Source organism: Apostichopus japonicus, chromosome 17 (genome assembly GCF_037975245.1).
Source record: "Apostichopus japonicus isolate 1M-3 chromosome 17, ASM3797524v1, whole genome shotgun sequence".
NCBI classification, from domain to species: Eukaryota; Metazoa; Echinodermata; class Holothuroidea; order Aspidochirotida; family Stichopodidae; genus Apostichopus; species Apostichopus japonicus.
Genome location: NC_092577.1, coordinates 8,336,259 through 8,350,726, shown reverse-complemented (window position 1 = coordinate 8,350,726; position 14,468 = coordinate 8,336,259). Strand labels below are relative to the sequence as shown.

Below are 14,468 nucleotides of genomic sequence, written 5' to 3'. Positions count from 1 at the left end.
GGCGGAGGGAGGGAGGATTCGTCCGACTATTTTTGTTTTAAAGCTAGAGTACGTTAGCCAAAGTTGGATGAAAATTTAAATTGGCCCATCTCTCTTCCTGCATGGACGTCTTTGGTCCACCAACTTTCTTCGGCGGAGTTCCAGAAGTCACTCATCGTTTAATAGTTGTAATACATCTTGATACATTGCGTATATAGACATCTTAGACATATGGTATATGGTGTAGCCACGGCGATATAGGAACAATATTGTTTTATTACCTATATCTGTAGCTATTTTCATGTTTATGGATAAAGGAAGCAAATTACTATTGGATGTCGAACATTACACCGTCAAAAACGTATAAAATATTGTCATATACAGCTGCAATTTTCACCCTTCAACCTCCGGATTGACATCGTTATTGATTAAGTATCGTTAAACTGTTACTGTACAGAGAAACTAACTATATAGTATGAAATACAATAAAGTAGGTCATTCGTATTTTACGAGACATTCATTTATTTCTTTCACAATATAGATATGATAAAATAATTACACGAACCTTTCATCGTTTTCCATTATTTCTGCAACTTATATGGGGAATGTTAGACTCAAGACCATTTTAAAGTAAAAACCATAGAGCGAAACTGAGCAGTTAAAACAACTATATCTGTCAAATAATTTGCAACACGTGACACCAAACCTGCTTCACTTTGGTATGTTCTACAATGTGCGACAGTTTCAACTATATTGATATCTCGTTTCAAGCAAAAGTACCTCAAACTTCTCTTTACCCCATTTTCGCTACCTGCATATTTATGGCAATGTGGAATATCCGTCCTTCTCCCATGGATATATACAACATACATATGGGCATAGTTTAAAGTTTAGTTTGGGGTATAGGCACTGCCACTAGCCTGCTAGATGACCTTACTTTTGTGGTCACATAATTGATTGTTAACCGGAAGTAACCAGTGATGTGATGAACTTTTTATAAATTTATTTCCAGCAACAACAACAGTAACTAACATGACTTTCAAAATTATCAATAAGGAGGCCCTGTTTAAAACATTCCGGTCAATTTGAGATTACTTTAACGTGCGTTAAATGTGCTTTACGTCATTGAATAAGTAAGCGAAAGTCTGCAACTTTACTCATTTGGTTCTTTGTATTTGGAGGAAACGGAAACTCGCAATACATTTGTTCCAATCTTGTAATTGGTTGTAACTATATAATGTTGGAAGTGCGTTTTACATGAGTGTTCAATGCTCCTCCAAATAATTATTTGAGTCTCAAAAGTTTGTGTTTTTTTTCAGTATTTTCGATGTACGTAGAATACTGGCTAAGGGTGAAAAGAAAAAAAAACGGAAAACACGAACCAAAACATGTCTGTGCTCTTGGGTTTAAACCGTAAACGAGAATGAATCTTGTTAAAATATCAGTGTCACAATTCGTGATCTTCTTAATGAATGTGAATTATCCAAAAAATCCGTGTTTAATGGCGCTTTCTCTCTGACCAGAGGACAGCTGCGGGTGAGAAAGGAAACTATTCAGAAATCTGCGTACATGAATAACAGGCAAATAGATATAGCGCACTTTAATAAGGATGTCATGACCTTTGTTTTATTTCGTTATGTAAGATTTTTTGTTTCTCTTTCTTGTAGGGTTACATCGAACCTATTTCATCGGTTGATGATGCGGATGAGGAAGTAAGAATATTGAATATTTCATCTTCAGTTTGTCTCATACTAAGTTATATTCCATAAGTAAACAAGAGCTTATCTTCGTGAGACAGCCTTACAGTTAGTCATATACAACATGAATATGAAGGCCATCAATGGATGGTAGTTGACAACAAAGCTCGTCAAATCTTCAAGATCAACGTAAACAAACAATATATAAAAATATGAAATTGTCTGAGAATTAGTGTTAATTGCTGATACTTTACTTTCACATTTCCGTGTTTCATTGCGTTCTCAATCTGACCAGAGGACAGCTGTAGGGTGAAAGGAAACTATTTAGAATCTGCGAACAGGAATAACAGGCAGATAGATTTAGGCATATTGCGCACTTTAATAAGGATGACCTTATTACATTAAGTGATGTGTTATTATATGTTTCTCTTTCTTGTAGGATTACATCGAACCTAGTTCATCGGAAGATGATACGGATGAAGAAGTAAGCATATCGAATATTTCAATTTCAGTTTGTCCTCAAACTAAGTTATATTCCATGAGTATACAACAGCTGATATTCGTGAGACAGCCTTACAGTTAGTCAAATACAACATGAATAAGAAGGTTATCAATGGATGGTAGTTGACAACAAAGCTCGTCAAATCTTCAAGATGAACGTAAATAAACAATATATCTAAAAATGGAATTGTCTGAGAGTTCGTGTTAATTGCTCTTAATTTACTATATAATGTTCCTTCTCATATGTATATAACCACATATCAGCCTACGTCTGTTGAGCAAATGAAATGTCGTTGTCTCTCGTGTCGCTTGCCTCTTGAATTGCAAAAGCTGATGTTTGTATATTGCTTATAATATCGAGCTAAGAATGACTTAAAAAGTGAGCTAATAAAAACAAAAACAATTTAAATGATCTTATTACGGATCTTAAACTGTTCATCCTTAGTAACTGTTCATGTGCTTTTGCAAATATTTTTAACAGTAATTGACTGCTAGTAATAATGGTGCTATATTTCATAATGATATTTAAAGTTGAACTACTTGATCTAGGGAGCTACGGATAACTTTAGAGTGCCATCAACATAAGAAACTTTGCCAAAATAAGTTGACATTTTTCAGTAAGTTGTTTAGATAACGAGATAATATCTTATCAGAAACATGATGGATTGCTCAGTTGCTTTAACTAAGCAGTTTCTGAAACATGTTTAATTTGACAACTGATCAGATCTCGTCAATACAACATTTTTCTGAAAAAAATGGTCAATTGTTCATTTCATGCCAACTGAGCATTTGAACTATTTTCTGCAAAATGTTATATTGACCACTTTTAATGTCATCAATTCAACAATTTTCTGCAAATTGTTGATTTGACAACTTATCGTATGTCGCCAATTCAACCTATTTTCTGCAAAATTTAAAATTGTTCATTTCATTCCAACTGAGCATTTGGAATGAAGTGAGCAATTGAACACTTAGCAGAAAAAATTCAATTACTCAGTTAAATTAACTGAGCAATCCAACATTTTTCTCTGATTTTTGATAAGATATTATCTTGTTATCTAAACATTTTACTGAAAAATGTCTACTTATGGGGCAACTTTTTTTTCTGTTGATGGTACGTTTAAACTTCCGTAGGGAGCTGATTTATGCATGATAAAGGTAACTTCTAGCGATCGAGTGTAATCTGATGATGAAATACGTATCGAGTTCACTGCTGCTTGTTTCAGTCTGAATCGTCTCCGAATCTCGTAATTACCTCAACATTATATAATAAAGGTTTGAAATGATCGAAATTGACAGAAGAAATAGCTGTAACTTGTCAATCGACTTTAAGAGTATATAATGAGTGGTTTTTCCTAGAACTATTCGACTAAGCTGATTCTACAATAATGCAGTATGAATTGAGCACAGTAAAACGACATATATATGGAAGAGTATTTTAGTTCATGCGACTATGTGCGAGAATGAATTTAACGGTGACTGTAGACAGAAGTATTGTCTCAATATGGTATAGTCCACTAACAAAGAGAAAATTATTGCTCATTTTATTGCTGTTGATGTGTTATATATATTCACCTATAAGCTAAGTCTCTGGAATGCTCTGTTAAGGTTATATCAATTATGACGTCGAGATGTCTTTGGTTAGGCTGTTTGTTCATAAATATTGGTAAAACTTAACCAAAACAGGTTATTTTCACTTCATATAAACAATAGAGCACCCTTGGATGGCATCCAATACCATTTGTCCTTGACAATGGTATGTTTTCCCCATTGACAATGGTATTTTTCCCCATTGGGTTTTTGGATTGCATCTGGGGAACTCCCTTAATGGCCTGTACATCCAGTCACTTTGATTGATGAGCCACGGCATACGGAACTGTTTAGGAACTGCATATTAAACTTGAACTTAATTTTTTTTTTTCTCTACTTCTGTTACGAAGACCTCTAATGATGATGATGGTGGTGATGGTGGTGATGATGGTGGTAGTGACAGTAGTGACAGTAGTGATGAGAGAGAAGAGCGAGACGAAGATACCGTTGACGTAACCACTAGTCATTACGACCAATCGACAGAAAGCAGGCCTACACCAGATGTGAGTAAATAGATATGTAGTATCATATAAACTATGAGAGACTGCAAGGGGTGGGGAAACCGAAGGGGTATTTCCCCTCCCCTTTCAATATGGCAGAAGTCAAAATATGAGCAATAATTAGGAAGAAGTTTATTTTTAATATGCTATAGTCCGAGAAACTATGGGAGTCCGTAAGGGTGGGGGAATTGAGGGGGTATTTCCCCTCCCCTTGCAATATGATAGTAGTCAAAATTTAAGCAATAATAAGGCAGCATCGTTGTCTTAAAATGTTTAGTCCAATAAAAAAAAATGTGCAGCAACACTGCGGAGGCTCCGCTAACCTATTTATGAAATTTGTTTTGGGCATTGGCAATATTACTGAGCAGTTTATCCATTTGTTTGTTTTTCCTTACATTATGCTCCTTGCTAGTAGACATAGTTTTCGTTGTACACATTTGTTTTGAGCACAAAAAAAAGGTAAATGAAATTTTACCATTATATTAAATGAACGATAAAAAAATTTCGAAATAAATTTGAAAAGTCATAGGGCTATAGTTGTATTCTGGAATACTAAAAATTCAGAGCTGCGTTTTCAGTATCTTTAAACCAGAATGCAAAATTATATTGAGGTTTCATGGATGACTTCATCGTAACAGACAGTCGACCTCCTATTTAACCACTAGTTATTACAACCTGAACCAACCCAGCAAAAAACAGGCCTACATTAGATGTGAGTAATGAGATGTGTAGTATGTGTAGTATGTGTAGTGTGAACAGAGATCTAATGTGATCACCAGAGATCAAAAGAGAGATCAAATATAGTTAAATAGATTATTAAAGGAGTGAATAAGATCTTGAACTCCGTCCTAAAATATTGAGTTGGTTTTAACCAGTTGTATTTATTACGAAATGTTTATAATATGTTAAACTGTCCCAGGCTGTCCACTTTTATTTGTCTCTGATATAGTTAAGACGTCTTAAATCCGTCCATCTGTAGTAAATTTATTTGGCTCACTATTAACAACAGAGATCAAGATGGGATCAATACTTCGCATCAATACGATGAATTATTCCAAATATATCTGTTCATACACAAAGCAATCAATTCATCTTGATATGAGTTGCTACCTGATTCAATTGCGGAATTGTGTTACTAGTAATGGCTAGTTGTTCTCTTCTGTTAAGGCAGTCGTTAATTACTTACCCTATAATTGATACCCATTACGTATTAAGATATGATTCTTTTCTTTCTATTTTGTTCAGGATGCAGCACAGAAGCAGACAAGGTCTAGGGAGAAATGCACAGTCTCGTGAGGTTAGTAAGGAATATCACAGGTGATTGAGACTCACTGTTATAATCATTTTTTGAGATTTTCTGTAACAAACACATACAAATAATTAATTGAAAATTCGTATTCCTACTTCCTTACCGGTAACAAATGTATTCCTCAATTGAAACCAACACATAACAAAAGGAATGTTGTGAGGAGAGATCAAATTTGGCTTCTCAAAGTTGGTTAGTAAGAATGGGGGCATGGGGAGGGGGTATTTTCTCACAAAGTAATTTACACTGAGCTCTGAATATTCTGACAGGACTGAAACGTTAGGACGCATCATTTGTAAGTTGATAAACATCTTCTACAAGCAGTGCTGACAAACTTATCAGTCAAGACAGTTATCTCTGCATCTCACCGATAAGGTCTACATAGGAATATGGAAACAAAAAGAGAAATACCTCTCTAGGATCAAACTTGTTTTAACCCTTAATTGGCTAGTTGGTTTAAAATAATATGACAGCAGATGATTCAAGTCAGTAGGTTTAGTGAATGATCTAACATATTATATTATGTAGTCAATCTGTGTAGCATGCGATAGCTATTATTATGTGTAGCAGGGACCTCTGTCAATCTGTGTAGCAGGCGATACATATTATTATGTGTAGCAGTGATCTCTGTCAGTATGTGTAGCATGTGATGTCTGCTATCCAGTGTAGCAGGGATCTCCGTCAGTCTATGTAGCAGTTAATGCCTGTCATTCCATGCAGCACCAGATTCCATGCTACCACCAGATATAATAGAAATGCGAAGTTGACCCAAGATTCTGGAAATGACAATTTGACCCAAAATACATAACATACATTTGTGGTTAAATCAAATGTACGTGACAATTTTGTTCTTAAATTGATTATGTATTAGTATAATTAATTATTCGTTCTGATATCTTTACTCATTCAACCTCTATTATCAGTTCATATTTTGCTCTTTTTCAGTCTTGTTAGGCTATCTAAAGATGCTTTACTTTTCTTCTATGTCGTTCATTTCCGAGTTTATGTACAATACTAGATATAATATAGGTAGGGGGTGTAATCCTGTTCGGGATGGACAGAATGCAGCCCTGCAGGTAGGAAAAGTGTGGGAGGAACCGTAAAATTATGAAAGTGGATAAAATGCAATACGGTAGGCATAGGTACAGACAGTTACCTTCGACATTTGGAAGCAGAAAACAAATTAAGAAACAGAACAGGGAAAATATGAGGCGACAGTGAAATTTACCTCCGCTCAAGACATGTGATCACCCTCCCCGGGAGAATCATCTTAAATTAGAGACCTCCCTGTGACCGTGCTGTACCATGAGGACGCAAGCACTTTGTCCACCGAATTCTCAATCTAGGCCTGTTTCCCCTCACCAGAGCCAAGGCCTCCTCCCAGCTAATAAAGTCAAGCTTGTCAACGGTAACTTTGAATTTGAATATCCCAATCGATTGGTCCCGACTAACTAACTTAAAGTTAGGAAACTCATTTGTCATATTTCTATCTAACGTTTTCAGCGTCCAAGACGTACCATAATAGTCACTTTGAAACTCGTGAACATTGGGGTAGGAGGGAGGATGGGTGGGGATTGATGTGTCTTTAGATCAATGTGATATCAATTGTATATCTTTGACAGAGAATAACCAATTGTGAAGCTGGTTGTATAATCTACCCAAGTAACTTCTGAGACAAATGATTTAAGCTTCATTGCTTATTTTTGTCTTTGGACAATTACAATAGAACTTATACGTATTTTTTACATTAACTTCAAAAGCATTAAGAAATAGTTAGTTTTTTTAATCTTTGCGTTTTTTTCATAAAGTGATCTTATTGAAAATTCATCAAATGTGTTGGAGACACTATCATATCTATCATAGGTCAATAATTGCATGTAACACTATAACTGATATGTCTTCTTCGAACTTCAAGATGATCCCACTTAACATGACGTCATTCACTTAGGTTTCTTTTTTTTCTATTTAGCTTAAATATTTCCTGCAACAGTTTGTTGATACAAGTAATGACAGTTTATGCATCATTAACATTCACTTACAGCTACCAGTTTGAATTTTTTAATTGTTTTTATTTGTCTTAGGTGGGGTGGTGCTTTGCCCTTTTCATTGATATTGCCTTCGTTTATTTTTCATTATTCATTCTGTAATCTATGGATTTTAAAGCCCACTGAAAACATAATATGTGGTAGGGTTTACGATGACGTGTATATTACGTAATATAATGATCATTACATAACATTAATATTTTGTACTTATACAGTTAATTTAAAAACATAAAAATCGGCTTTCTATTGTACTCTCCTTTTCTTATCATTACGCAAGTTAGACGTTTATATTCATGTATACTTTAGTTATGTATTCTCCATAAGTTTCATTACAGCCGATTAAATACAACCCAGTGACGAGTCTGTTACGTCATTCAATAATAATTCGAACAAGATAATGACAATCTGAATATTTTGATTACTGTAGCTTGAAATCAATGATCGTATTTCTGTATGTGGTAGGTCTTGTAGTTAACTCATGGCTGAGACAAATAGTTGTTCAACAATTTACTCGAAACATTTGATCATAGGTTTTATTATTGCAAATTATTTCAGAATATTTTACACAATGTAAGTATTTCATGAAAATATCGTTATTTTGTTGTTACCGCGTCTTTGCAGTTTCTTATGTTTGGCTTTAATTGCCCAAGCTTTAAGACTCTTGCAAACAAACAAACAGGTCCTTTCATTTTATCCTCTCGTTGTGCACATATTATTTTAACCATTTCTGCGGTATTCTTCCACTAGCAAAGTGCTAAGAAAGGAAAATTTTAAATTCACTTTAAATCGCGCTTTATGATTAATTATTTAAATTTTTAGATATCATATCCGGTAAATGTCTTCATATTTTGTGAATTTCTATTCCCTTTTCGTTCTTTTGCCTTTTCGTTTTTTGTTTGTTTTTTGTTTGCTTTCTTTTACCGTATTTACCATTCATGTGATTAAACAAAGGTAATGAGATATCTGCTTGTATAATAAACAAAGGTAATATGAAAGATAATAGTTGGTTAGCCATACAGTTCATAGTCGATCAGCTGTTTCGCGTGATTAACTTGAAAAAGTCAATATTTGTTAATCATTCCGTCATCCTACTAGAATATATTTACACGGACATTTCATTCTGTTTTGTTGCTTTCGTTTAAAACACCTTACATTGTACCTGTCACACATTACAACATGTCCTCGTTTAAAAAAAAAAAAAATGAATACACCCATATTTAGTTTGTTGCAGTCTGGCATCCATTTTGTAACTTAATTGTACCAATTTCATATGTAACTTGTGACTACAAAAACCATCAGAGATAAGTTTGATTTGACAATTTTTACTCTCTTTTTTTATTGTATGAATTGTTTGGTGGTTTGAAAGGCCAAGATGTAGACCTACTGTGTCAGTACAGCACGGCTTCAGAATAAATATTATATATTCTTTTCGAGTTTCAGGCTTTCATGAAATTGTTGCTTTGCAATAAACTTGACAACACATCAAACATATGACTTTGTTGAGTTGATAGGTCACGCTAACCTGTAAAATATTGAATAATGAAATGTCAAAAGTACCTTAATTTAGACTTACATTAATATGACACCTTGACAAAGAATATCAAATTGTTTGAATGTCGTGTTATATACTAAAGCAGTAACAGTTTGTTGTTATAAGTAATGACAGTTTATACATCATTTACATTTACTAACAGCTACCAGTTTTAATTTTTAATTGTTTTTGTTTGTTTTTGCTGGGGTGGGGATGCTTTGCGCTTTCTTTTAGCCCTTGCCTTAGTTTATTTTCATTGTTCATTCTTTAATCTATGGATTTTATAGCCTACTGTAAACATAATATGTGGTATGGTTTACGATGACGTGTATATTACGTAATATAATGATCATTACATAACATTAATGTTTTGTATTTAATCAGTTAATTTAAAGATAATGATTGACTTTCTATTGTACTCTCCTTTATTTTATCACTACGCGAGCTAGACTGTTATATTCATGTATACTGTAGTTATGTATCTTCCCTCAAGTTCCATTACAGCCGATTAAAGACAATCCAGTGACGAGTCTGTTACGTCATTTAATAATAATTCGAACAAGATAATGACAATCTGAATATTTTGTGTACTGAAGCTTGAAATCAATGATCGTACTTCTATATTTGGTAGGTATTGTAGTTTACTCATGGCTGAGACAAATAGTTGTTCAACAATTCACTCGAAACATTTGATCATAGTTTTTCTAGTTACAAATTATTTCAGAATATTTTAAACAATGTAAGAATTTCATGAAGATATTGTTATTTTGTTGGAACTATGTCTTTGCAGTTTCTTATGTTTGGCTTAACATGCCCAAGCTTTAAGACTCTTGCAAGCAAACAAACAGGTCCTTTCATGTTATCCCTCTCGTTGTGCACATATTATTTTAACCATTTTTGGGGTAATCTTCTACTAGAAAAATTCTAAGAAAGGAACATTTAAAATTAACTCTAAATCGCCTTTCATGAATAGTTGTTTTAATTTTTATATATTATATCCGATATAACACATTGTTTATAAATGTTTCCGTAATTTGCGATCTTTCTGTTGTTCTTTCTTCATTTCCTTTTGGTTCTTTTGTCATTTTTTTGTGCTTTCTTTTACCGGTTTTAACATTCATATGATTAAGAAAAGGTGATGAAAGATCTGTTTGTATAATGAACATAGGTAATGTGAAAGAATATAGTTGGTTAGCCAAACAGTTCGTATTTGATTAGCTGTTACACGTGATTGACTTGTAAATGTCAATATTTGCTAATCGTTCCGTCATCCTACTTGAGAGTATTTACACTGACCTTACATTATGTTTCGTTGTTTTCGTTTCAAAGCACCTTACATTGTACCTGTCATACATTACAATATGTCCTCGTTTTGTCCACAAAAAAAAAAATCCATATTTAGTTTGTTGCAGTCTGGTATCCATTTTGTATCTTAATTGTACCAATTTCATATGTAACTTGTGACTACAAAAAACATCAGATATAAGTTTGATTTGACAATTTTTACTCTAATTTTTTATTGTATGAATTATATGGTGGTTTGAAAGGACAAGATGTAGACCTACTGTGTCAGTACAGCACGACATCAGAATAAATATTGTATATGGTTTTCGGGTTTCAGACTTTCAGGAAGTTTTAGAGTTGTTGCTTTGCAATAAACTTGACAACACATCAAACATATGACTTTGTCGAGTTGATAAGTTACGCTTACCTGTAAAATCTTGAATAAAGGAATGTCAAAACTACGTTAATTTGGACTTACGCTCACATGACTCCTTGACAAAGAATATCTAATTGTATAAATGTCGTGTTATATACTAAAGCAGTATGTCTATAACTTGTTTGTCCCTTCAGAACCGCCGTAAAATCGCGATATTGATTAAAATAAACACAATAAAATAATAAATCAAAGATTCTGTGATCCGTTTCCTTTCTTCGTCTGCTTACACTATTCTACTACAACGTTAGTGTTAGCACATGTACTAACTTTAAGATGTAATCTAAAATATTTGTAACGACAACCAAAATCTTTTTTTACCAAGCTTGGAGTTATCCTTAAAGGTTCTGTTCAGTCTATAAGTCTATACACAAACGTCAATGTATCTGTAGCCAAGTGTCTTCAATATGATTACGTGGAGCAGGCTCCTGCGATTATTTCCTAAGTTTTATCCTCGGTAATTGTTTCATGAAAGTATAGATCCTTGATTTGATGATGCACACCATTTGTATTGTGTGGCCCTATATACATACTTTCATGAGCACTCCGGATTGTTTGGCGTTCCATGTAAATTCAAGCACCCATGAATATGTGATGTAACAATTGAGATGGTTGAGGTCATCTTCAACGTCATATTCCCTCAAACTGTAACCAGATGAATTTGTATATTTGTTATCTTGATTTGGAGGTTAATTCGACCAGTACGAAAGGGCAATATGTTACAGTTTCGATATTTCAATGTACAATCAACCTAGCTTATTTTGTAAACATAACCCGGTAAAATTGTTTCGAACAACAACCCTTCAAGAAATGATGAGGATAAAAGATTATTCCCCTCTTGCATTCAAATGACCTATGATAGAGTTTTTGTTTGTAAACCTGTTTTGTGGTCTGCGGTAAAAGAGATATATCGTCTCGTTAACAGCATCCCAAGCAAGAGATAGTTTGGCAGATTGATGAAAAGTTCAATGATGGGGTTATGATTCTTCATCAATAAACTTTTTGAGTGTTTGAGTATTTGAATAGTGATAATAATCGGTAATAATAAGATGTAGTTATCATAAAGTGTAATAATAGTAAAGTGTTTAACTACTGATCATAATCATTAAATTAAGATACAAATAAAACAGAACACACATCAAAGTTCAAAAAACGAAAGCTTTTCTCCATTTGTACGATGAGGAGTATAGTTAGTTTTGTTCGAGAACATTTGACTATAATGATTCACCAATTGATGGTGAATGGCTTGTTGTTCTGCTCCAGCTGCCAGATGGGCTTCGGGAGTTCCGTTGCGTTTTGGTGTTTTGGGTGGTTGACTGACATCTTGTGGTTGCCATATCTAAGCTCGAAAGGGGCTACCGTTAGACCTATGTAAGTCTTGCAGTTGTCGGTGGTTTTCGCTCCGGCATTGTATATGATGTTTGATGCCTGGCAGTTTCCATTTAGTGGGCAAGTGTCCTATTGTCGGCAGTTGCAAGCTTCCTTTTCTTACGTTGTGTGAGTGGCTACTATGCGTTTGCTTATCATTAACATACACTTCCCGAAGACATAGAAGCTACACAAGATATTCAACAGAAACACCATGAAAGTCAGTTACAGCTGCTGTAGGTTATAGTGGTAATGTAGCCATCCAACCCAATCAAAGCTGCCGCATTTTTCGAGTATTTTCATTTAAAACTCAGGAATGCACGTCACAAAGAGAAATTACATCCATGATAAGATTTACTTTTAGTTGAACATTCAATAAACAATACATATATGTATACATTGATCAAAGTGACAATTTTTGGAAAATGTTTGCATTCTGTAAATAGTCTTTTGGCGGGTATTTTTATTTTAATTGCATTAATAAGGGCATTCTTCCCGTTTGATTGAACGACGAGGCTTCCTTTTTCGCTGTTTTGGTTGACTGGCCTGGAAAGCTTGGTCGGCTCTCTTTTTCGCTTCGATCTCATCCGCAAGACGACAGGCCCTCTCCCATCTTATTTTGTACTCTGTTGTATCTTCCCTCTCCAGTATGGTCCTAATGAAGATGAGCAATATACAGTAATGTACTTGCTATAAATAAGGAAGACAAGAACGCGCATACTCATTGGCAATCATTTCCTACATTTCATAATAGAATCGTTCAACGGAATTGTGAAGGAATTTGATAAAGTGTTAAGTGATTCATTCAAAATTGGATATAATTAAATAAGTACAATGTACAGTAATGTTTCTTTTTACCACAGACTGAACTGATTATATTCACGTTCTAGCTTTAGTTCTCAATTTAACTCACGTGTACTCGGGCATAGTCTTGTCAAAGGTTGATTTGTAACCAAAGTTAATCTCGTTAGTATCAAACATTTCGTTGACTTCCCAGCCTTCATTCTGTTTGGGATATTAATTGAATACCGTATGTATTTAAGGAATGTCTTCGGGCAGAAGGTTGAGTCCTGATATGTTAAAATAGTCCAAAACACATTTTCGTCAGTCCGCTAATTCGTAAAATATATCGTATGAGGCCGGAAATGTATATGGTCTCCTAATGGTTTGTGTATTAAACTACATAATCCAGTCACTTTGATCGATGAACCTTAGTCGTTTAGTAGGTCGTTTGTCGAAATGTTCAATGTGCTTTACAAATACAACATATACTGAGAGCAAATATTCCTTGAAAATTTTTACATCATTTCCAAATTAAGTTGGTGCTTAAATTGATCTTTTAAGAAATGACTATAACCCAAGATTGAGCCTGCATGAGCACAAAAAGCAAATAACTTGGTTTACTCTCAAACCATTTCAGTGGCGTAGGAAGCAATCGAACTTAAAGTGAGATGAAAAAAAATGAAAAAAAAAACAGTGGTGTCTGGGGTACTTTATACGCCTAAAATGAAAAGTAGATGCTCCATTGGCCCAGATCGGACATTAACAATTTCGACTATTTTGTTTCGAGAACCATTTTATTCAAGTTTGAGATTAGATAATTTAAACCTGCAAACTTGAAAATTAGAAATTAAAACAATGAAAGATTCTTCACAATGTAAAACGGTTAGAATAAACAAACAATCGAATACACGGGCTTCTTATTTTGCTTATATGTAACTATGTCTGTGTACCTGATCTAAATTTAGACCTTGGTCAGTTATGTCACTAAGCTCCTCCCACTTGACAAGGTATCGCGGTCTCATTTGTTCCAGGAATGGCCGCTCGGCAAAGTCTTCATCGTACAGGAACGCGGCTGCATGTGACGACAAAATAAATACCATAACTAAGAATGGTCAACTTATCATCATTGTGAGATATACCTGAAGGATATAACTGGGTGTGGTATTTTACACCATAGGCAAAACCAACTTCTTGCACCCCTCCCCCCTTCCCCCCCCCAAAAAAAATCGACCTAGATTTTCAAAGAACAAATGTTTTGTAGAAACAATGAAGAGCAAAAGAAAAAGAAGGCAAAAAAAGGAGTGGACATTGAGCACCGGGGAATCCCCTGAATTACAACCGTTTGGAAATATTGGCGCCCGTTATGAATGCTGTATCTCTGATCGGGCGAAACCATACCATACATTGGCCAAAATACAATCCGTTAAACCTAATCATAACACCGAGTTCAA

General features: G+C 34.4%; 4 protein-coding genes across 7 annotated transcripts in view; 2 read left to right on the top strand and 2 right to left on the bottom strand.

Moving 5' to 3' along the window:
• The window catches only part of LOC139985116 (uncharacterized), a 364,233-nt gene that overhangs the window by 186,046 nt on the left and 163,719 nt on the right, over positions 1 to 14,468 (top strand). The gene's annotated exons all lie outside the window — the stretch shown is intronic.
• Positions 1 to 14,468, top strand: part of LOC139985119 (uncharacterized) — a 409,107-nt gene that overhangs the window by 299,654 nt on the left and 94,985 nt on the right. The window contains exons 8-9 of the mRNA XM_071999339.1: positions 1,647 to 1,691; positions 2,116 to 2,160. Coding sequence (XP_071855440.1) covers positions 1,647 to 1,691; positions 2,116 to 2,160 — 90 coding nt within the window. The remainder of the gene's footprint in view (positions 1 to 1,646; positions 1,692 to 2,115; positions 2,161 to 14,468) is intronic.
• LOC139985149 (uncharacterized) overlaps positions 1 to 14,468 on the bottom strand; it is a 121,330-nt gene that overhangs the window by 58,053 nt on the left and 48,809 nt on the right. The window lies entirely within an intron of this gene.
• Positions 8,814 to 14,132, bottom strand: LOC139985146 (ataxin-2-like protein). Its single transcript, XM_071999404.1, has 3 exons — positions 13,968 to 14,132; positions 13,148 to 13,239; positions 8,814 to 12,889 (listed from the first exon to the last, which is right to left on the bottom strand). The coding sequence occupies exons 1-3, from the start codon at positions 14,115 to 14,117 to the stop codon at positions 12,712 to 12,714; spliced, it is 420 nt and encodes a 139-aa protein (XP_071855505.1). The 5' UTR covers positions 14,118 to 14,132; the 3' UTR covers positions 8,814 to 12,711.